The sequence below is a fragment of the Spinacia oleracea genome, chromosome 6, assembly GCF_020520425.1.
Source record: "Spinacia oleracea cultivar Varoflay chromosome 6, BTI_SOV_V1, whole genome shotgun sequence".
Lineage (NCBI taxonomy): Eukaryota > Viridiplantae > Streptophyta > Magnoliopsida > Caryophyllales > Amaranthaceae > Spinacia > Spinacia oleracea.
The window spans coordinates 148171796-148194237 of record NC_079492.1 but is presented as its reverse complement, the minus strand read 5'-3'; the positions used below and the strand labels follow the sequence as shown (position 1 = coordinate 148194237).

The 22442-nt window shown below is 36.2% G+C and overlaps 2 protein-coding genes and 8 non-coding genes across 10 annotated transcripts; all 10 read left to right on the top strand.

The window, feature by feature from the left end:
- The first annotated feature begins 2500 nt into the window (after positions 1-2500).
- Positions 2501-5114, top strand: LOC110792428 (tobamovirus multiplication protein 2B). Its single transcript, XM_021997230.2, has 5 exons — positions 2501-2703; positions 4082-4147; positions 4234-4298; positions 4411-4501; positions 4730-5114. Exons 1-5 carry the CDS (start codon positions 2569-2571, stop codon positions 4769-4771), a joined length of 399 nt encoding a protein of 132 aa, XP_021852922.1. The 5' UTR covers positions 2501-2568; the 3' UTR covers positions 4772-5114.
- Positions 5115-12013: 6899 nt separating this feature from the next.
- LOC110792433 (ribose-phosphate pyrophosphokinase 2, chloroplastic-like) lies at positions 12014-17899 on the top strand. Its single transcript, NM_001426422.1, has 8 exons — positions 12014-12347; positions 13049-13222; positions 13349-13597; positions 13915-14058; positions 14186-14353; positions 14776-14845; positions 16183-16264; positions 17410-17899. The coding sequence occupies exons 1-8, from the start codon at positions 12228-12230 to the stop codon at positions 17588-17590; spliced, it is 1188 nt and encodes a 395-aa protein (NP_001413351.1). The 5' UTR covers positions 12014-12227; the 3' UTR covers positions 17591-17899.
- Positions 17900-20607: 2708 nt separating this feature from the next.
- Positions 20608-20699, top strand: LOC130464731 (small nucleolar RNA U61). Its single transcript, XR_008925084.1, has one exon. It is a non-coding gene; the product is annotated as a small nucleolar RNA U61 (small nucleolar RNA).
- A 119-nt stretch (positions 20700-20818) lies between these two features.
- On the top strand, positions 20819-20908 carry LOC130464739 (small nucleolar RNA snoR14). Its single transcript, XR_008925091.1, has one exon. It is a non-coding gene; the product is annotated as a small nucleolar RNA snoR14 (small nucleolar RNA).
- Positions 20909-20992: 84 nt separating this feature from the next.
- LOC130464724 (small nucleolar RNA Z101) lies at positions 20993-21084 on the top strand. The gene has a single exon (XR_008925077.1). It is a non-coding gene; the product is annotated as a small nucleolar RNA Z101 (small nucleolar RNA).
- Positions 21085-21142: 58 nt separating this feature from the next.
- LOC130464726 (small nucleolar RNA Z101) lies at positions 21143-21226 on the top strand. The gene has a single exon (XR_008925079.1). It is a non-coding gene; the product is annotated as a small nucleolar RNA Z101 (small nucleolar RNA).
- A 181-nt stretch (positions 21227-21407) lies between these two features.
- LOC130464450 (small nucleolar RNA R30/Z108) lies at positions 21408-21505 on the top strand. Its single transcript, XR_008924863.1, has one exon. It is a non-coding gene; the product is annotated as a small nucleolar RNA R30/Z108 (small nucleolar RNA).
- A 73-nt stretch (positions 21506-21578) lies between these two features.
- Positions 21579-21676, top strand: LOC130464723 (small nucleolar RNA snoR31/Z110/Z27). Its single transcript, XR_008925076.1, has one exon. It is a non-coding gene; the product is annotated as a small nucleolar RNA snoR31/Z110/Z27 (small nucleolar RNA).
- Positions 21677-21738: 62 nt separating this feature from the next.
- LOC130464743 (small nucleolar RNA snoR2/U65) lies at positions 21739-21892 on the top strand. Its single transcript, XR_008925095.1, has one exon. It is a non-coding gene; the product is annotated as a small nucleolar RNA snoR2/U65 (small nucleolar RNA).
- A 151-nt stretch (positions 21893-22043) lies between these two features.
- LOC130464765 (small nucleolar RNA SNORD14) lies at positions 22044-22164 on the top strand. Its single transcript, XR_008925115.1, has one exon. It is a non-coding gene; the product is annotated as a small nucleolar RNA SNORD14 (small nucleolar RNA).
- The last annotated feature ends 278 nt before the right edge of the window (positions 22165-22442 follow it).

Sequence of the window (22442 nt, the reverse complement as noted above, 5' to 3'; positions counted from 1 at the left end):
TGGGAGTGTTGGGAGATAGGGAATGGTAAAGGATCTCCATCTCAACGTGTTTATAGTGAGATTTGAACCCGCAACATTAAGATTGACAGGTAGGTGTCGTGGGTTCTCTAGTTCTATTACTACATATGATCGATCGACTAGCAACTCATTAAGATTGATAGGTAGGTGTCGTGGGTTCTCTAGTTCTATTACTACATATGATTGATCGACTAGCAACCTTGGTGAATGTATTATTGCCGGAGTGATTCTTTCTTCTGGCACTAGTGAACCGACATTATCAAAAGTTAGCCAGTGTTTTCGCTTGAGCCACTCATAAACATTTGGCAACATGATGGGCTCGACCCTGTGACCTCCAAGTCACAAGGTGAGTTCCCACCAACTATACCACCTTGTGTTGGTTGTTAGAGAATGAATATATATGTGGGAAAGTGGGCAATAGTTCTTGTTTAATTTCTAAGAGGTTATGTCAACTTTTTTTGGACAAGAGTTTATTGTATATTTTGTATAACATGGAGAAGTTCAGGTTAGTTCAGCTCAGCTCCATTCAATTCAATTCGATTAGTTCAACTTCATTCAGTTTAATTCAGTCCGGTCCAGCCAAATGAAGCTCATAAGAACATGGCCTAATTATTAAAGTTTTAATGTATGTTTAATTTATTTAATCACTATACATTTAGTAAAAGAAAAATGTAACCGTATATATAAATTCGTAAATTACTGTATGATATCTTGTTGACTATACATAAAACGTAAACTGCTTGAGGTTGTAAATGAAAAAACAATGTAATTACAATATTTGTAATGCAATGCACTCATTCAAAAACGGAGGAAGTACCATATTTATTTTTGGATTTTTCATCAACAAGGCTAATTCGACATCACTATTAGTTTTAATTTTAAAAATCATAATATTTAAAATTTTAAATTGAATCATGAACTAAAATATAATGATACATATACTCCGTAATAATCATGTTGATTTTATGCTACAAAAAAAATCATGTTGATTTTAAATACTGACAATAAAAAACTGAAAATTGTAGCTTTTATAATGTTTTTCTCTTTTTTTAAAGGTCATATATTGGTTTTTAATTTTATTAAACGGATTTTTCATGAAATACCCCTGAGTTTTGACGTAATTCACCAAATGCCCCTCGACTTTCAGAAATACACCAAATGCCCCTCACAAATAACTTAATACACCAAATACCCATAATGACGTCATCATCCCCATAATCAACCAATTATGATCTAATAACCCCATTAATCCCCCGATTAACTCACCTATTGACCCATTTACCCATTTACTGTTCTCTTTTCTTTCTTTCTCCATGGCTTCCATGGAAGCCACCTCCAACATCTTCCAACCACATTCCGGCCACCGGCCACCACCAACACACCATCCCCCTACCACTAATCTCTCTCTTCTTTCGCTCCATTTGCTCACACCAAACCCCGATCGACCAACCACTGCACCGTCGCCTACCTCACACCATACCTCCTCCCTTTTTCCTCCTCCCTCCTCACCCATAACAATCAAGAATCACAGGAAAAAAAACCAGCCCCCTAGCTAATTCTCCCTCCTATTTTTTTCCAGCACCCTAAATTTCTTTGATACTCTCTTTTACTTTTCATACATCCATCAATTTATAAAGATATTATTGTCAATTCAAATACAAAAATGTTAATGCATTAAAAATTAGAAAATTTTATCTAATCCTCAATTCAGTTTTTATTCCCAAATTACACAAACCATAATTTAGGAATTGAGCACGAGACATTTCCCCAATTCAAGTGAACCACCAAACACAACAAACCCATATGAGAAATTACGGGTCAGGACTCATGATGAAAGCTCCATCAAAATTGGGCTATTGGGTTGAGAAGGGAGATACGGGAAGCAGTAATCCCACGCCGGAAAATCAAAATTCGACGGAATCTTGCCACAAGTGAGGTTGCAATTGGAGGTGGGGCTGCGTGGAGCTTCGAGCGATGATTTTGTGGTGGAGGAATTGGTGCAGAGGTTGAATGAGAGTGGATTTGAGGCGAAGAAAAGAAGTGGTGGTAATGGAATAGGAGAGAGAGTGAAGAAGCGGAAAGAAGAAGAGGGAGGGGAGGCGTTGTGGGCGGATTTGCTGCTTTGGTGGGTGTCGACAAGGGTGGAGGTAGAGGTGGCCGGAGTCGGAGGTAGGGGGATGGTGTGTTGGTGGTGGCCGGTGGCCAGGTTAATGGGTGGGTTAATTAGGTGGGTTAATGGTGGTTGATTAGGGGGGTTAATTAGGGATTAACTGGGTTAATTGGATCGTAATTGGTTGATTATGGGGATGATGACGTCATTAGGGATATTTGGGGTATTAAGTTATTTGTGAGGGGCATTTGGTGTATTTCTGAAAGTCGAGGGGCATTTGGTGAATTACGGTAAAATTCGGGGGTATTTCATGAAAAATCCGTTTATTAAAAAACCGCTAAACAAAATTACACAAAACGATATTGAACCGGTTAACCTTGGTTTGCATAATTGCATTGGTTTAACTCAGCTCGGCTCGGTGAGATTCATACTCGGTGAAAATGGCGACGGTGGGAGGACGAGGACGATCAACCAGAGAAAGCACGGCGAAAACAGCGGTGGCTGATCAGATTTCGCAGTCAATCCAATCAACCTCCAATCTTCTGCAACTTATGCAACAATCTTCTCCCTCTCAGGCATCTCCCTCTCTCCTTTTTCCCTTTTAATTTCCCTGCTTGTAAACTGTAGATGATTTTTCATTTCTCGATTTTTTTATTATTTCTATGAATTTGTCAAATTTGAGCTATTGCTTACTAGCACTTGATTAGGAAAGTAAATTTTTATCTGCCGTTTCCCCCTAATTTTAATTTCTAGGGTTTTTGGACCTGGGAATTTTAATCTTAAGTTAAACCTCTTTTTTAGGATTGATGAAATTATACATTGCCCTTGAATTTTACTCATTATCTGCATTTTCTTATAATAATGTTGGAAGGTGGAGAATGTCCATTATATGTCCAGGTGTAGTGATGATTTATTTAGCCTTACTATTCTTCAAGTGTGGAATTAATTAATGATGAACTCACCTCGATGACTAATAGACAGTGGTAATGGGGTAATTCGTGAAATAGAGAATTGAACATGGAGATGAAGCAATAGGGTCCAATTTTAGGCTAAGAAATCAACAACCTAAGTAGGAAATCAATGAATGGTGGAGGAAAAACCCGTTCAGTTTCTGTGGGTAAGTTGTTTAATTTTTCTGTTTTGCTTGAAAGAATCCGTATTTGTTTGTCCGAGTTAGATGCCCCCTTTCTTTTTTGAGTTTTTCAGTCAAATGTCACAGCAAAGTTTGGTTTGTACCTATCTGGCTACCTTATTGTGCATAACTAGTCTAAGACCCTAACTTAAGCAAGTGTCTCAGTGTCTGGATACTCTTGTCCATTTTGGTTAAGGAACCTAGTGATCAAGCCTTTAGGAACCATAGTTGAGAAAATATTAAGTTGCAATGAATCAGTGGCAATTTGTGACATTTGAATGGACATGATGTGAAAGGATGATACGGGTAATTACTTATGCTTAAACAAGTAAGTTTAAATAAGGATATTAAGAAATCCAGCTGCTTTCTTTTTGGAGACAAAATAGGATGCCTGAAAATAGCGTCTTGACGTTTAAGTAAAAGCTTTTTAGTATTAGGTGAATACTTAACAAGAAGGGGAAGCCACTAACGTTGAATGGTGAAGAAGCAAGTGGATCAGAAAGTTTGAAATCCTAGGTGGAGAAAGCAAAAGTGAAGGAAGCAATAACGTGTATTTTTGTTGGGATTTCATGCTGGAAAAGCACTACTGAAGGATGTGAACCTAGTTAAGTACTTACATTGTGTGACGTTTAAAACTTTAAAATAGCAAATGGCAACTGATTTTGTGATGCATGACATGTGAAAGAATTAACACAAGGAAGGTTTTGTGAATTGGAGCTAAATTTGTTCTCTGAAATGTCTGTCAGTATTCCCCTGACTGAGCAAACATATTTATTACTCATAATAAGTTGGTTAATTGTGTTGATTTTGTTCGTGTGTAGGCGCACCTAGCAAAGCTTCCGAAGAACCTATTGGCGAAAACAGATACCATAAAAAATACAGGGCAAGTATGTCAACTCATTAATAGGAGTCATGTAAGCAGAATTTGCCTGAGCTCAATTTTTTTATTCTGAATTGCTTAGTAATGATGCAGGTGTTGCAGCAGCTACCACTAGTGATTTCATCACTTGATGCATATATGGAAAATGGTTTACATAGGTATTGTATCTCATGATTTCTTATCTTTTCTTTTTTAGAATTGGACCAAAATTTCAGTGAAAATTAGTGATTTGGTTGCTTTCCCTCATCTTGTTGGTTTGAATGTATGCAGCATTCCTCATTTAAAGACCGTGACCCAGCTTCTCACAAACATGGAAAGCTCCCAGCTCAAGTCATCCTCTCAGCCTAATCCCTCCGAACAGGTAAGTCACTCTCATCCCCCTTCCCATTGGTAACCACTAAGAAAATTAGTGTCCTGAATCATGCTTTAGAATTGCTTCATAACTTTTGGTTGTTTGAAATTATGCTGCTGGGTTTGGCTTCGATATCCATACATGCCTTTGTCTAATGAATCGGATTCGGCTGTTCTAAAAGATTTGTGCATCAGCCTGTAAACTTCTAGAACATTGATGGCATTTCTTTTACTGCAGTCTCAAGAGGGAGCTGTAAACCAATCTTCTGGGGAGCCTTGAATTGTCAAGCCAGAGAGTGGCAAGAGGATTTGGCAGATGGGAAAACGTCTTCAGCAAGGCTTTCCAAACTCCTTAAAATGTGGCATACGTCCTTGACTTTCAGCCTTTCAGGTGCTAGATACTGACATTTGTTTTAGTACACGTTTTTTGCGTCCCTTATTCATGTACATGGTGATTTTACATTTTATTGGAGTGGTGGGGTTGCTTGTTGCAACTGGCGAGAGCGAGGGTAAAGGTGAATAACGTAAGGGCTGGTACCACAGCCTTCATTTGTATTATGTAGAAAATTTTACACGCTGAAGAGACTAACCTCAAAAACTTATGAGACTTTTTTTTGACACTATACCTAGGAGCTTATCCTTGTCCTTAGACAGAAGAGTTCTTGTCTTCTTGACGAATTAAGCTAATTACCTGCAGATTGGACTGTTAAATTTCTCAACTATTGCTGAATGTCATCATTGTGGTTATTAACGTATTATCATTTGTTGCTTAACAGTCAAAATAACTTAAAGATGGCTGTGGGCCAGCCCGACCCGGTACGTGCACGAAAAAGCACGGCCCGGTACGAAGTCGAGGGCCGGGCCTGTGCTGCATTTTTTTTGAAAAAAGCACGACAAAGCACGCTAAATTTAGTAAAATTAGACTTAGGCCATGACAGCCCGACACGACAGCCCGTGGGCCTAGACCGTCCCTGGGCCCTGTTTTTAACTTTTTGGTCAGGCTCGACACGATGCATTGTGGCTTGGGAGGGCCTGGCCCGGACACAGCCATCTTTTAGCCAAAATGAGTAGGAGATGATTGTGTGTGTTTCATTATTGCCTGTGTCTGTGGAATGTGAAGTTAACTTTAGATACGGTCGAACAGGGATACGTGACATCTTGAACGTACTTAATTGTTTGCATAGTGACCATGTACATAGAAGATAGTTCGAATATGAGAAGTAACAATCTTATTCCCTGTGTCCAATATGTTTCATGTCCTTTGTGCTTTGGAGGTGTGAGGTGAATAGCTATGCTATAAACGGTTGAGAGTAACCCCTCTCTTTTGGCGCATCCATTACACGTGTGTGTATAAAGGGTTTTGTGTTAGGGCATGAGGTGCTTCTTTTTCGGTTTAACATTGTTATTGTTCTCTTGGTATATTAAAGCATGACCATTTTAGAACTTGTTTAGATCGTTATTAAACTTTTCTCAGTATGTTAAGTTATCAACTTTTAATTATCAAAACAATGATATACTCCATGTGATATGATGAGTTGTGTATTTTCAGCTCGAAAGTAGGATAGGTTATTGATAAAGCAAAGGCTTCGGCTAGCAAAGTTTAAAGCCATTACTGGTAAGAGCTGAGTTCTCTACTTCTTCCTGACGAAAGTAAGAGCTAAGCGAGAAAGAAAGGTTAAGAAGTAGGAGCGAATTCGTCTATCACAGATTCACAGGTAGTCGCTCACTCGTAGGGCTAAAGCGAAGCTTTTGTTTACACGTTTATGTGATTGGAGAATTTCACCATATTCTTCAAGTTGAATTCTCCTGAAAGCTCCCGTGTTTCAAGAACCTTTAGTTTTGTTGATTTTTTTTAGTTTCTTCAAGTGAAAGGAAGTTGATGGAATTTGGAACTCTCTCTCCGTATCGTTTTGTTCTTCCTATTTAAGATCTTTTTGTGATACAAAAAAACGTCAAATAAAAAAGAACAAATAGAGACAGCGGGAGTAGTTTTCAAACACAATTCTTTAAAAATAAGGTGATAAGTACAGGATCATGTATTTCCCCGATAGTTTTCAAACTTATCAGGATTTTAGTTAAGGTTAGATACAGGTGTAGGATTGAACAATGGTGTGTCACTTACTTTACTTGCATTTAAAGAAAGAAAAAAAAAGAGCCCGATGCGTTTAGAGATGAGGATTTGAGGAGGTGCATTGTCATCATTTGTATCATGTTTTGGCGCTCTTAGGAATTAGCTACGTGACAACTTCCCCAACCCGGTCTTTAATCTTATCTCAATTCTCAACTGGATGATCTTCTTACTTCTAATATGACCAAGTACATCAATCAGTAGTTCAGTACTGACAAATTGCCTAATTCAGTGGTGGTGATTGAGGCTGAACTTGGTAGGTAGGATCCCGTGTTCGATCCCCCGCAACAATAACTGGGAGGGGACTGAAACATATCCACTTAGAACTCGTCCCGAATCCAGATTAGCCCTAAGAGTGAATTGGGTGGTACACCAAAAAAAATCAGTACTGATACACTGATAGTGAGTGCTAAACTTGTTACGTACTTGAGCTCGTAATTATTTCTTCGCCTTCAAAAGTTTGCCCCATATTTCTTTTGTGGATGCCTTTTTAAGTTTGTCCGTATCTTAAATGAAAAATTTCTTACTTGTTTTCTCTCTATCTCTCTCCTTATGGCCCAATAAACCAATCTATATGCTCATTTTACAACTGATTTTTAATAAGTGAATTTTAGGTGTGGGGTAAATGTTTTAGGAACGAAGGGTGTATATATTCAGCAACATTATAAAAGACTTTTGTAAGAGTGACTTTTTTGTGAATGTCAAGTAATTTAGTTGGTAAAATTTTGAGAGATGATACCCAAAATATGAGATCGAATTTTGTTATTCACTTTGCAGTTGATGGGGTTCGACCTTATGACCTATAAGTCATAAGGTGATTTCCCACCAACTTGCGTTGGTTACGATTATAATTTGATAATTTTTATGTGAATGTCAACTAATTTAGTTGGTAAAATTTTGAGAGATGGTATCCAAGACATGAGATCGAATTTTGTTTACTCATTTTACTGTCGATAGGGCTCAACCTTATGACCTACAAGTCATAAGATAACTTCCCACCAACTTGTGTTGGTTACTATCATAATTTGATAACATCGATATTGCACCACACTCTCTAAGTGATGTACCTATTGAGAACCCACCAAAGTGTGTTGGTTATGGTCAATGTCGGGGCTATAATGACATCATGATTATGGGGCCCTATGCTGATTTTCTAAATGAGGCCATCATTTAATTAAAAACAAAAAGAAAGATAACAAAAAAAATTGAACTTGATAGGATAGTATACAATAAAGCCTTAACCACTACTCCATCTTTGTTTTTGTTTATATTAAGAAAACTAATTATATTATATTCTGAATATTTGGAGCCCTGTTTCGTCGCTCACCTCGCACACCAACCGACCTTGATTATAATCATATTTTGATAACATTGAAATTACTCCACGCTCTCACAATGATGCATTTATTGAAAAACAGAGAAACAAAACCACCTTATATTATTATAATAATTTAACTAGTCGGTGAGGGATAAGGGATGATGTGATAAACACTTATGGAATGGTGGTTATCTAGACCAAATCCTATGTTCTAACTTCTAAGAAGTTGTCCCTTTTGACTAAAAAGAGGGATGAATACAATTTTTCACCCATTTTGACGATTAAGATCGATGACATTGCTTTGTCAATCCCTCATCTCCCATGTAATAGTAGCACGTGGAAAATAAAGAATAAAGAATAGACAAAATATACAAAAGGGTAGGCCCCACCAGCCACCACCGAATGCGATTCTGAATGAATGGCAATATCAAGTCCAAGGGGGGGGGGGGGGGGGAAGTGGGACTCATGGAGTCATGGTGGTTCCCTTGACTGACGTGTGTGTTTTACGCAGATCATCTCGTGTCTCTCTTTCAAATAAAAAGTACTCCCTCCGTCCCTTAATACTCGCACCGGTTTGATCGGTACGGAGTTTAAGACATTTGAATTGACTTATTAATTTAATGGGTGTTAGTTGATAGTGGAGTATTTTTTTAATATAGTTAGTGGGAAATATGTAAAGGTGGAAAGTGGTGAGTGGGGGTGGGAGTTTTTAAGAATAAGGGTGTAGTGGGGTTAGTAAGTAACTGTGAGAAATAATATAATATTGGTATAAATGTCCATTTATAGAAGCGGTGCAAATATTAAGGGACGACCTGAAAAGAAAAGCGGTGCAAGTATTAAAGGACGGAGGGAGTAACACTTTTCATGATTTATAAACGAGTTACATCCTTACACGACACAATAGTCACTAGCTAAGCATTGTAGCACACTTTGAGGAATAAACGTTTGCGTTTTCAAACATCTGATCTTCTCGATATAGATGTTTGTGATCATCTTATCATACTTCCTCTATTCCAGAAATATTGCACCGTAAATGACTTTTATTCATCTAACTATTACTTTGACTCTTGATATTTCAAATTATATGCAAGTGAAAATTATAAAAAAGTACTCCCTCTGTTTCTTTATGTTCTTCCCGTTTGGAAAATGGTGTGGAAATTAAGAAAATGGTATCTTGTAATGATTGGGTGTAAAAGTAATGATTGAATGTAGGAGAAAGTAATAAAGTAGTAAAGAACAGTAATAAACAAATGAAGGAGAGAGAATATATTTTTAAAAAAGTAATAAAAAATCATAAAAGTGGGATTGGGTGGGTGAATAGGGAAATGTGAATGAATTAAATAAGGGATGGTGGGAAATTTTATGGTAAAAAAGTATGTCCAAAAAAAGAAATGGAAAGAACATATAGGAACGCCCGAAATAGAAACGAGAAAAACAAAAAGGAATGGAGGGAGTAATATTTAGATAATATATATATCGATACAAATCTAACATGATCTCACATGACTAAATTTTCGTACGTATGAATCACAACAAATGGCCAAAGTCGTAGTGTGAATAATGTAAAAAGCGAATGGTGCGATATTTCCTGAACTGAGGAAGTATCATTTGTACTATTTATTTGATTTTTATTTAGTTATGTTGAGAATATAAATGTGAATATTAAACCAGTATCTCATATTGAAAAATTAGAGAAAGAATGATTAACATATACTCCCTCCGTCCCTTAATACTCGCACCGGTTTGACCGGTGCGGAGTTTAAGGCATTTGAATTGACTTATTAATTTAATGAGTGTTAGTTGATAGTGGGGTATTTTTTTAATATAGTTAGTGGGAAATGTGAAAGGGGTGGGGGAGTAGTGAGTGGGGGGTGTGAATTTTTAAATGATTTTTTGTAGGGAGTAAGGGTGTAGGTGGGTAGTAGGTAAGTGTGAGAAATAATATAATATTGGTAAAATTTTCCATTTATAGAAGCGGTGCAAGTATTAAGGGACGACCCGAAAAGGAAAGCAGTGCGAGTATTAAGGGACGGAGGGAGTAAGAGGATTGGTGACTATTCTATCTGTCACCAATTAGATTTAGGACGGAATTCTGTGTCGATCTCGTCTCATATATGTGCTTGTGTATGATCTAGTGAGTTTATCAAGTTAGATTATTTAAAAAAAAAAAATTGAAAATAAGGTGAACGAAATACTCTTTGTGTAGCCTTTTCTTTGTTTCTTGGATTATTACGTACTTCTATTAGTTATTTTTGTTTAGATAATAGTTGTGTTACCATTTTTAGATTGAAAAACGAGCGTGATAAGTAAGGGTCCGTTTCAGTTTTATAGAAAACTAAAAGCAAAAATATGACAATATAAAATAAAGATGATTACAAGTTGGAGATTGATTATTTTTACTTTGTAGTTCATTGTTCAATTAAAGTCATATGACTTTTAAATTCAAGAAATCAAAAAACAACTATGAATTGAGTGCGAAGAGCAGCACAAGTTTGGAAGCACTCAACAACATAAATATATTATCTGGGTGCATGCGTGACATAATAAACTACATGTTGTATACAAGGCATAACACAACGACTTTAACTCATCACATTTAACAATGTTGTGTGTTTCATGCCTTGCATCACAAACTACCACAATCATTTCTTGCGATGTTAAGTCTATTATATGTTGTATTGTTCTCTACACCTATGTCATAGTTTGTACAGTTAAATTTAAATTTCACCTTTAATGATGAAAAAGCTAATGTATAAATGCATGTACTTCATTGTTGTATTTGCTAAATGAACTCCTCTATATACTTTCCCTATAAAAAAGAAAAACACTCCACACTTGTATACTTCCATCGGGTTTTTTGAGTTGCAATAGTTTTAGCACATGATATAATTTCTATTTTTGTTTACATTCATTCTAAGAGGCTATTTTTGTTGCATAGCTTTTTTGGTAACTAACTAAAACACTCCGTACATGCTCCATTTAAGGAACAAAATCAGAGTATTTACAACTTTTATGATACTCCGTATGGATGATTACTTTCCTAATAAATATAATAAATTAAATATTTTATACAATTAAATGAAAAAATAATTAAATAATAAATAAATGTCTTGAGATTTGAAATTATCTGACACGACTGCAACCTACACGATAAAACCTTCAAAAAATAATAAAAAATCCTACACGGCAAGATCATAATATTACCAAGAGAAAACACTAAGGGTAAGTTTATCCCCCGGTCTAAATTTAAAGGTGCGTTTGAAAATCCAAGCCTCAATTAAGACTCTACTTATTTCCCCAACCCAATCAATCATGCCACATCATATCCTTTTTGTAGAGATAACGTGTGAAAATAGGAAGACTCTTGTGTAATCTGATTAAGAAAAAATGGATAAAAGTAAGTGCAAAACTGATGCAACACAGTCTAAAGTTTTGGGTTGAGTTTGCGAGATAAACTCACCCTAAATCAACACAACGCAACACATTTTTTTTTTTTTTTGGTGTACCACCCGGGCACCTGGTTCATCCTTAGGGCTAATCCGGATTTGGGGTGAGTTCTGAGTGAATATGTTCCAATCCCCTCATAGTTGTTGTCGTGGGGGATCGAACACGGGATCCTCCCTACCAAGTTCAGCCTCAATCACCACTGAACCAACAGACAATTGGTACACAACACAATATCAAACATGCAAATATGCAATACAACACATTTTAATCAACCTACATTTGACGAACAATAGTTTCTAATATAAAATACTCCGTAATTATTTTTTTACGCAAAAATGACAATTATTATTAATTAATAATTAGAGAAAGTCGGGAACAAGCCTCAGAACATGAGGAAAGAAAAAGTTAAAACCAACCCGATCTTTTCCTAATAAAGCCTAATCCCCTTCCTACGCAAAAACTTGTCAAAAAGGGATTCTTCATCTGAAATACTCCGTAATTAGTAAGTAACAATACGACACGTTTGTCAGCTCTACCGTGTCGTACACTAGTCTCTCCCTCGGCCCTCCTAATTGACAAGGGGGGGCCTAGTGTTGGATCCACTTGTAAAAAAAGTAACGACATCCCAAGAAAATATTAAACACCCCGATTCTCCGCAGAAAGCCAAAGCAAAGCAATAGCAATTGCAATTTGCAAAAGAGAGTTGCTACCGCCATACAAATTCCTCCTCCCACATTCTCTCACCTCTCTTTCTTTCTCCTTCTGTGAATGTCAAACGACGCTTCACTCCAACCCTAACCCTATCTCCCTCTCTCTCAATTTCTTCGTCTCCGAGTTTCATCAATGGCGTCTCCTGCACCTCGCTCTTTGTCTTCTTCATCTTCCTCCTCGTCTTCGTCCTTTTGCCCCAGTATCTCCCCTCCTCCTCGCTCGCCTTCTCGCGCCTCTCTCCCTTTCTCCGTTGTAAGTTTCATTTTATTTTTTCAATTTTGTTATTTTGAACGTTTCGTTTATTCAATTGTTTTTAATGCGTGGCGTTATTTTGATTTCTGATGATTTTTTTCGTTGTTTATAGATGTCATGTTTGTAATGTATGGTAGTCATTTTCATTTTTCAAGGATTTTGAGTTTCAGAAATATATTATTCAGAGAATTAGCTTCTATGTGCATCAGAATGGATGATTAATTTTTTTTGTTTAAATATTTTGTATTCTTAGCAGCTGATTGAATTATGCTTTAGGAGTGATTTTCTAGTTTTTTATTTTTTTTTGTGTGCATCAGAATGGATGATTAATTTTTTTATTTAAATAATTTGTATTCTTGGCAGCTGATTGAATTATGCTTTAGGAGTGATTTTTTTAGTTTTTAATTTTTTTTTTGTTTATTATGGCCGTCTATTCAAAGTCACATGATGCGAGTACTGTTCTAAGATGTTCGAAAAAAACTGTCACCTTTCATAAGTCGGTATTGGTATGAAGCCGGTTTTTACAGAGAGTCTGTTATCTAAGATTTGAGTAATGTGTAGTGTTATACTGTTATTAGTGTAGGAATGAATCGAATGATCCAACTATGATCGATGGTCTTTTAGTAGAACTCATGTTAGGTTGAATTCATGGTTTGCTTTTGTGATGTGTAGTCTATAACTCTGCGTTGTATTTCTTGTAGAAATGTAATACTGTTGAGCCGTTGAAGTTGGTTAATGGAAAGCCATCTGTCCCAATCCTTGACGAGCAATCGCTGCCAAAATTCCTGCACTCGAAACGGTTGGAAAGTTCTGTAAACAGGAGTAATACAAGGTTGAAACTGTTTTCTGGCTTGGCAAATCCTGCACTGGCTAAGGTCAATTCAGATTTCATATCACTGTCCTTTTTCTTTTTAGGTTTTCTAGTTGCAACATTACTAAAAATTACTTATATTGATATCAATCATCTTATTGGTTTGTTCATTTCATGCTTGTTGTGGCAGGAAGTTGCATGGTACATGGGTCTAGAGCTTGGAAAAGTGAAGATAAAACGGTTTGCTGATGGCGAGATTTATGTGCAGCTCGAGGAGAGTGTGAGAGGGTGTGATGTATTTATCATTCAACCCACAAGCCCTCCAGCAAATGAAAATTTGATGGAACTTTTAATTATGATAGATGCGTGTCGTAGAGCATCAGCAAAAAACATAACTGCAGTGATTCCGTATTTTGGATATGCCAGAGCTGACAGGAAGGCAAGTAATCTTGATTTGTTTATAATGAACACCCTTGGTTGATTCATTTGTTGGTAATTGGTAATCTTGGTACTTTGATTGTGACTGAAGAGATTCTTGTGACTGGACGGCTGGACGCCTATTAGTGTGATTCTGGTTCAGTTGTTGTTATGTAGGGTATATGCAGGTTGGAATTACCAGTATCAAGTTTGTCACTCACATGACTTACAATGTGTCATCATGTCCAAATCACAAAATTTGAGGTTCCTATTATCATGTCACAATTGTCACCTAGTGGTACTATTAAGTTATTGCTGAAGTCTACCTGTTTATTTCAGACTCAAGGCCGTGAATCCATTGCTGCCAAACTAGTAGCAAATCTTATTACAGAGGCCGGTGCTAACAGGGTGCTTGCATGTGATCTCCACTCTGGGCAATCAATGGGATATTTTGATATTCCTGTCGATCATGTATACTGTCAGGTAACAGGTTCTTTTGTTTGATTTGAGTGTCTTGATTGATGGTAGTGTATGCATACATAGGTCCATTTTGGTGACATGTAGGGATTAACATTTGCAAGGTCTTATGCTTTCTTTAATCTGCATGTAGCCTGTGATACTTGATTATTTAGCCAGCAAGGGTATAGCTTCAAGTGACTTGGTCGTAGTCTCCCCTGATGTTGGAGGAGTTGCAAGGGCCCGTGCCTTTGCCAAGAAGTTGTCTGATGCACCTTTAGCCATTGTGGATAAAAGACGGCATGCACACAACGTAGCAGAGGTGATTTTCTTTTTGATAAGTTTTGGTAGAAATTTGAATGATCTGGCATGTCAGTAAAAATTTCTTAACTTTGTGTTAAGCCTGGGGTCTCTTGACTTAAAAGTTTTAGATCAGTGAGCTTTCCTTTTGTTAGTCACAACTCACAGGTTTCTTAACATCTTGCTGTTATGGACGAACAGTATGTTCTTCCCCGAGGCTTTTGAGAATTGAATTATCTTAAAATTACACAATGCATGCCTCCTCCACCTGCTATAGGCTATAACATATTATTTCATCCTCATTGTATTAGACTATCAGTTTTACAAACCAGTATTGTGACTGCTTGTTTTGATAATTATAATGGCGTTACCACTCTTGTTTGTACTATATTTTCATAGAGATGAAGTAACTAATGGCACTTCAACCCTATTTGGTTTCGGCAGGTGATGAATCTTATTGGTGATGTGAAAGGAAAAGTTGCTGTAATGTTAGATGACATGATAGACACTGCTGGTAAGTTAGGTTCTGTAAATGGATACTTTTAGGCATTTGGCAAGACATAGCGTTTTATTCCTGGCTGGAAGTGATATCCATGATAATTTCCAATTTGTACTCTTTTGACTAGTTATCCTTGTTTGATGTGTACGAAGTACTAAGTGAAAATGATTTGTGAATGTTGGAAGACATGAGTCTTATGCTGTTTTGTACCTAGTACGATATTCTGCATAAAAAAATTCCACAGAATTTCACCCCATCCTTGAAACCTTAAACTGCATTATATGAGCATCTTCTAATTGAATGCTTGCTCTTTTAACAATCCCTGCCAAAATGCTATTTCAATGCCAGTTCCCATTGCTGGGCAGTCTCCCTAATGAATACCTAATAGTTCTTTGGTAGTGTAGGAGGCTTTTAAATTTTCACCTGTAAGGGCTGTAACAATTTCCTGTTTGTTTTGTGCCTTTTGAGCCCTTGACATTGTCTTATACAATAAACCCTGTAGTTCTGATGGAGACAGAGTTTATCTTCTTCCAAATGCTCCAAAGTGAAATGGCCACATCTCACATGACCTTCCTCTGTTTCTTAAGCTTTTCAATGTACCCAGCTACACTGAATATTTCCCATGACCTATTGTTTCTCAGAGCTCAGAAGTACTTCAAGGTTTTATATGCTCATTTTCTACTTCGAAGGGGATTGTTTCTATGTCCATTTATGTTAATGTATTTTTTAAAATTGTTTTCACCTATAATGATAGCCATCAGTGTAGTAAAAGTATGTGTCAAAAGTAGATTTCTGTGCCATAGCACATTTTCCATGCCATGTTGGGTGCTTGGTTCAGGGATCTGTACGAGCTATTGGACAATAATTTATTTGGTGTATTGTATTAACTTCCAATGGCCATAGTTTGTCTTTGTCGATTTAATGACACCATTTACTGAAATGCTGTGGGCCTGGTGGTGAGTCTATTGAGAATAAGGACTTTTAAAGCGTTACATGGTTGCACCTTCTGTACACTATAATGACTTTGTTATAGATATCATTTCTTAATCTAAAAGTCTTCGGTGTTGCTGTTACAGATATCAGTTTGATGGCAGTGCTATTCCGAGTCTTTGTGTTTGCTATAATTAAGGCAAATCAACTTTGATTCTGTTTAAGCCAAATCTTGTCTGTTGTTTCTGCTGATTAAACAGTTAAAGTGCATTGCAGTTTTGAACAGTTGTATTTTCAAAGCAACAGCTTAACTTTTGATTTTGGCTCTATGATTGGTTTAATCATATTGGCATTTCTTAAAGTTGGGTCAGAAGATATTGGTTAGGTAAGAGTATGACAACTAACGTATATTTTGACTGTAGGCACTATTACAAAGGGTGCAGAATTGCTGCATGAAGAGGGTGCTAGAGAAGTCTATGCATGTTGCACTCATGCTGTTTTCAGGTAATAATTTCTTTTAAAGTTAACTTTTCATGTTTACTACAAGTTGATAGTTAGAAGCTGTAAATTATCTTGTGCAAATAGCTCACTTTGAAACTCAAAATCAAAGCAATTATTACCAGTTGCTAATAATTAGGTTATTTTTTGACAAAGAAATATGAGCTTCTAATTTTGTATATATTGTTATATTGTGGATCTTGGTATGCATTTCAACCATTTATTCACACTTCCTCGCCTATTGCTACATCTTCTTAAGTCTGGATACTTGACTCCCAAGATTTTATGAAAAGGTTAAGGGTGAGTTGGAAAACAACCTCTTTATAGACTAGCCCCGGAAGATGCCTGTTTTGAGAAAGTTGGGATTCTCTTATCAAATCGTTCTTTGCCCATACCTAAAGTTGTTGCCGTTTTACTTTATTATAGATATTGGTTTTAACATTGATGTTATTGGTGGAAACATCGCCCTTTCTTTTTTCCTCAGACTCTGTTAGTACTAGGTTCTCCCTCTGTATTTATTTAAGGGATACACTTGTCTTTTCCGGTCGTATTTATTTAAGAGATACACTTTTCATTTTTAGTAACTTATCAACCCCACCATCTAATTAAATAATCTATCAACACCCCACCCCCACCCCCACTCCCTAAAATAACATGGTCCCCACTTGTTTTTCTTATTAAAATATCTAATCAACCCCACTTGTTTTATTACTTTATTTCATTCAATTCTTTTTCTTAATACCCGGGACCGGGCAAGTGTATCTCTTAAATAAATACGGAGGGAGTAGTTATCACCTGACTAATAATCTAGAACTGAAGGAAGGGTGTATGTGAACTCTCTTTATAGCACCTCTTTTAGTCAGAAGTAGAACTCACGAGCGTAGAAAGGCTCAACCATGTTTATTCCCCCATCGGCTCAACCATGTTTATCCCCTCATCTTTTTTCCGTTGCTTCTCTTTTGTTGTTTTCTTGATAATATTGGTAGCTCTCTTGGCTGTTTACTGTCTAGTCCTTATTTTTTAATTACAACTGCGATCAATTTTTGAGACATACTCTTGGTCGTGCAAGTTCGGCCCATCACCTATATACTCCGTGTGCATCGGTGTATCACCAATTTTGCTAATCTTATCTATGGGTGTTTGTTTTGCAGTCCACCAGCGATAGAGAGGTTGTCTAGTGGTTGTTTTCAGGAAGTGATCATTACAAACACACTTCCAGTAGCAGAAAAGAACTTCTTCCGTCAGTTGACCGTTCTTTCGACAGCAAACCTTTTGGGGGAAACCATTTGGAGGGTTCATGACGACAGTTCCGTTAGTAGTATTTTTCAGTGACATTAGTCAGTCGACCAACAAAATACTACTAGTAGCTTATCTTATTAATTAGAGCCACATCTTTTGTAGTACCATATCATATGTTTTTATGTACCCCGTAATTACCGATTAGTTCGTTGCCTTTATAAACTTAGGGTTCATGTAAACTAGTTGAATCAAGTTCTCTTTGGGTGATATTTGTATATTTGTTGTATTGCCTATGATGTACTATTCTAGAAATAAGGTGAACCCTTGAGCTCGAGTTTTAGTTATTTTTAGGTCATGTAGCTACTTTGTGTTGAACAGTTGGTGATGCAGCAACGGTAAGGGTAAATTCCTCAACTTGTGTTGTTAATCTATGGCATTTTCGATATATATTGACCATACATTGAAAGTAGTTAAGTAGATTACTGCCTTGTAAACATTTGAGATTTTACTGGTACAGCATTGATAACCTGTGGGCTGTGACATCAGAGTATCAGACATGTATTTAGGCTGGTAACAATTCTTTAACATTATGATGACTCAGTTAACCAACATCTCATAGTATATTTAACCGTTGTCATATAATATCATGATATGCAACCGTGATTCCTACAATCTCATGATATGCAACCGTGATTCCTACGAGGTTGGGGTTTATGAGGGTGTGTGGTGAAAGTGATGCCATCAATGTAGTGCAAGATAACAATACGAGAAGGTCTACATCTGGCTTTTGTATCCTACTCGGGAAGTCTCCTATTTCATGGAAGTCAAAACGGCAATTTGTACTTACAAGAAGCACAGCTGAAGTAGAATATAGATCCATGGCGTTAACTGTTTGTGATGTTTTGTGGATTAAACAACTCCTGAAATACCTTGGAGTCTCTAATTTGGGGTCTATTACTATTCATTGTGACAATCAAGTTGCTCTCTCAATTGCAGCCAATCATGTTCAACATGAAAAAATCAAAGCATGTGGAGATCGATTACCATTTTATCCGGGAAAAAGCTGCAGAAGGCATTATTTGTCCTACATATGTACCATCTGCACATCAAATAGCAGATGTGTTCACCAAACTTCTTTCCACTCAACAACATCAACACTTATTGTCCAAGTTGGGAGTTCAGACTCCAACTTCACTCTCGGTTTGAGGGGGAGTATCGAAGGAAGCCCGTCAAATCAAAGCCCAACAGTCTAGGAAATAGATTATTTCCTATTTATGTCAGTGTATTAGCCTACCTGTCAGTTTTGTCCTGTTTTAGTTAGTTGTCCTAGGAATATTGTCTTTCTTTCATTGATTAGGGTAATGCGTGGCTGATATCCTAGTAATTTTTCATGTCCCGAAAGTTTCAGGTTTAATTAGTTCAGCCAAGTTGCAATAAGTACATACTCCGTATCAGTTCAATAAAGGTGCATTATATTCACTTGCTTTAAATATAGAATATTATGGAATTATACGGGTTACTATTAAGTATTTACTTTTAGGAATTAATATTTACACCTCTATACCTAGTATTTAAAAAGAAACGCCATAGATTATTAGAAGCCATGTGACATCTCATTATTAGAACTCACGTGTCATCTCTCCTTCCATCCATCATTATGTTTTGTTTTTTTTGCAATTTTTCTTTATTGTTTCTATGATTTACAACTTCTAATGCCTCTTCCACTCCATTTTTCTTATTCAACATAAAGTTATTAATAGTCTAATATACTCATTAGTCTCTTCCACTACACCCCTTTAACATCCAATATTTATTCAACATATAATTTTTATATTTTTCCAACCTTCAAATTACACCTCTACTTAATTCATATATTACCAAAAATCAGAAGAACTCACATTAAAACTTCAAAAGACATCTGAACAACCACTATACAACCGTCCGGTCTATGAACTCGCTCAAAAGCTAGTTTTAAATTTCAAAAACTAAGCATATTAATTTTAGGAGCGACATGTGGACAATGGAGGAGAGAGAAACTTCTATTTTAATATAGGTATATATAGATTCTCCCCACTAAAGTTCACTCTTTTGCAATGAAGTGAGTCCAATCAACTTTAATAAGGTTGTATCAAGTGAGTCGTGTTTGTCAATGTCAATAAGTTTAGGTTTGTCGGACAAAGAAAATTGATCAAGTTTAGGTTTCATTAAGCGAAAACGCACCCTAACGTGGGCAAGTATGCAATCACAAACAAAGGCATAACCACATGGAGTTAGGGGTGACAATGGATCGGGTTTGGATCGGATGAAGCTCTATCCACATCCATCCATGACATTTTATCCGTCACCAACCCATCCATCATCTGTAAAATACTTTATCCACATCCGATCCATCCATCATCCACTAGTGATTCGGGTGGGTCGGATGTGAATAGGGTGAAATATATTTGAAGAAATATAAAAATAATTTAAAGGGAAATTAGGAATCATTAATCCACATATAGTACACATGACTGTTTTTCTTTTTGAAAACCCATAGCATGACTTTTACAAAGTTTTTGATTTATCTGTTTGTTATCCTAGTAAGGGAACGTAATATTTTGTGTTACACTTATTTCTAGTATAGTTTTATTTACAATAGTAAAATATATTACGAAAGTAAATGATGATAAATTAAATCATACAACTAATGTAATATATTAATGGATCAGGTGATGAATCAGGTGGTGGGTTGGATGCACCTTCATCCATATCCAACCCACCCGTCATCCGTCAACCATCCATTTATTTTCAGATTTCCGTCTATTTAATCAAGATCGGGTGGATATCTATCGGATTCGGTTGAAATTGCTAGTTTGAAAATTAAGCTTAATGGGCCAATAACAGAGACCAGACGAAGTCAATCAACTTGAGACCGAACCCAAACTTGAACCCAGAACCCGACACAAGAACTCCAAATTAGGGTTTCTGCCTGACGCATTAGGTTTTTTAGGGTTTATAAATGAATCGTCTCCCTCATCCTCAATCAATCATTCAACTGAATCCCCTTTTCTTCATCTCTATTCTCTCCCCTCTACTTTCAGATTTGACTGCTAATTTGAATGAAAATCTCACAGCAATGAGGAAAAACTTCGTGTACCAGAGTTGGTCTTCTACGGAGGTCCATCGGTGACGGTAAACACAACCTCTAAGAAGTTCTGAGCTCTAATTCGTCGTTTATCTTTTAATTTCCCCTTTAAATTTCGATAATTTTCTATCTAATTAATTGTATGATAGAAATTTAGGGTTTATCCGGATGAATTTAATTGGGGGAGAAACTAAAAGACGAGATGACGATAGAAATTCAGTCTGTCAATCCACTGATCCCATTATATGGGTTTGATGATACAGCGAATCTCGACAGGTTCTGATTGTCTTATTTTTCTATCTCCCAAATTTCCATCTCTTTCAATTAAATCGTCGTTTTTTCGAAGTGTCGTAAACATATTTATTGAAAATTGAGGGTATATGATGAATCCCATTAATCAAATGGGTATTGTGCGTCTGAATTTACATTGATGCTTTATCACCTTGGAGAACTGATCCCCTTTTATTAGATTTGCTATATTTTTTGTAAAAATTACATCTTTTTTATCAAATTTTCAAGAAAATCGGCATTTGATGAGTCAATTTTTCAATGGGTAATTTGCGTCTGAATTTAATTGATGCTAACCTGAAAATCTGATGCCTACAAAATTCAATAATGTTTTGAAATTTATTTTAATGGGTCAATGATGTTTTTTGTACTGAAAATTCAGAAAATAAATACTGTTTGACAAAAATTTCAAAATGCTGAGATCCCAACGTAAATCTGTAGTTTTGGCATTAGTTTCCGAATTATTAACTTTGTTTTGAGCTATAATTAATTGTAAAAAGAGATTGCAATGAGGATACAACGCTCCCTCTTCTGAGTTAAAACTGAGGTCAATTGCTGGCAGAATCGAACCAATTTAACTAGCCACCACTGAGCAATCTCTGTTTTTTTAACAAAATTATATTGAAGTCAAGTGTTTCTATTAAACAAAAGTATTGAAATTAAAGTTTAAGCATCATGTGATGAGATAGGAATACTATCTTAGGACACCTTCCAACACAGTCCGACAATGGCTGTGAATGAGAAAGAAAATCCGTTCTGATGATGCATTTTAAGATAATTGGAAATATTATGTAATTAATATAATTAATTCTATTTGGGAAATGAAAATGGTCCGATGCCACGTCGTTAATAGCAAAATAGCTATGATTATCGATGCTATGATTAGACCAAGATTAAATTTTTATTAGTGTTTTGCATTTTGATAGGAATCCGTTGGTTTTATATTCAATGATTAAACGGAGCCGTTTTGTGCAATTACATTTGTAATTATGGAAACTATAATCAAAGTTGTTTAGCCATTGATGAAATTATAATCAAAGTTGGAATTACCGTCTGATATTGATGAACGACTCTCTTTCTGAGGCTAATATTTTAAAGTTTTGATAATTTTGATAATGGGATGTTAATTAAAGAGGTCGATGATGTTAAATTTAAGGCTTGTTTCTCAAAACATTCGCAGTGGCCGACTAAGAGCTTTCGTCTGCGCAGACTTGAGAGCTAATGCTGTTTTATCCTTCCTTGGATGTCTGAGACCTCTTTAATTTTTCATTTTTTGTTCAATTTTTTTCCACATAAATGTCCAATGTATCGTTATTCATGAGTTAATGCCATAATTTGATATGGGTATGAACAATTTGACACTTCGATTAAATGTATATGGTTGGATTGATTGGATTTTGTTGTATAAGCGATTTAAATTTTCGAAATGCAGTTTCTTTATGATAAATTATCAATCTATTGTTCACAACAGCAGAATTAACAGGTCTATTTATTGAAAAAGGGTGTAAATTCACTAATTTTGACATTTTTAAG

Excerpts from the sequence above, each read along its gene's own strand:
- LOC110792428 (XM_021997230.2), top strand. The coding sequence starts at position 2,569 with ATGGCGACGGTGGGAGGACGAGGACGATCAACCAGAGAAAGCACGGCG. Across the intron at positions 4,299-4,410 it reads ATGGAAAATGGTTTACATAG|CATTCCTCATTTAAAGACCG; the intron begins GTATTGTATCTC and ends GAATGTATGCAG. Across the intron at positions 4,502-4,729 it reads AGCCTAATCCCTCCGAACAG|TCTCAAGAGGGAGCTGTAAA; the intron begins GTAAGTCACTCT and ends CTTTTACTGCAG.
- LOC110792433 (NM_001426422.1), top strand. The coding sequence starts at position 12,228 with ATGGCGTCTCCTGCACCTCGCTCTTTGTCTTCTTCATCTTCCTCCTCG. Across the intron at positions 14,059-14,185 it reads TCGATCATGTATACTGTCAG|CCTGTGATACTTGATTATTT; the intron begins GTAACAGGTTCT and ends ATCTGCATGTAG. Across the intron at positions 16,265-17,409 it reads TGCACTCATGCTGTTTTCAG|TCCACCAGCGATAGAGAGGT; the intron begins GTAATAATTTCT and ends TTTGTTTTGCAG.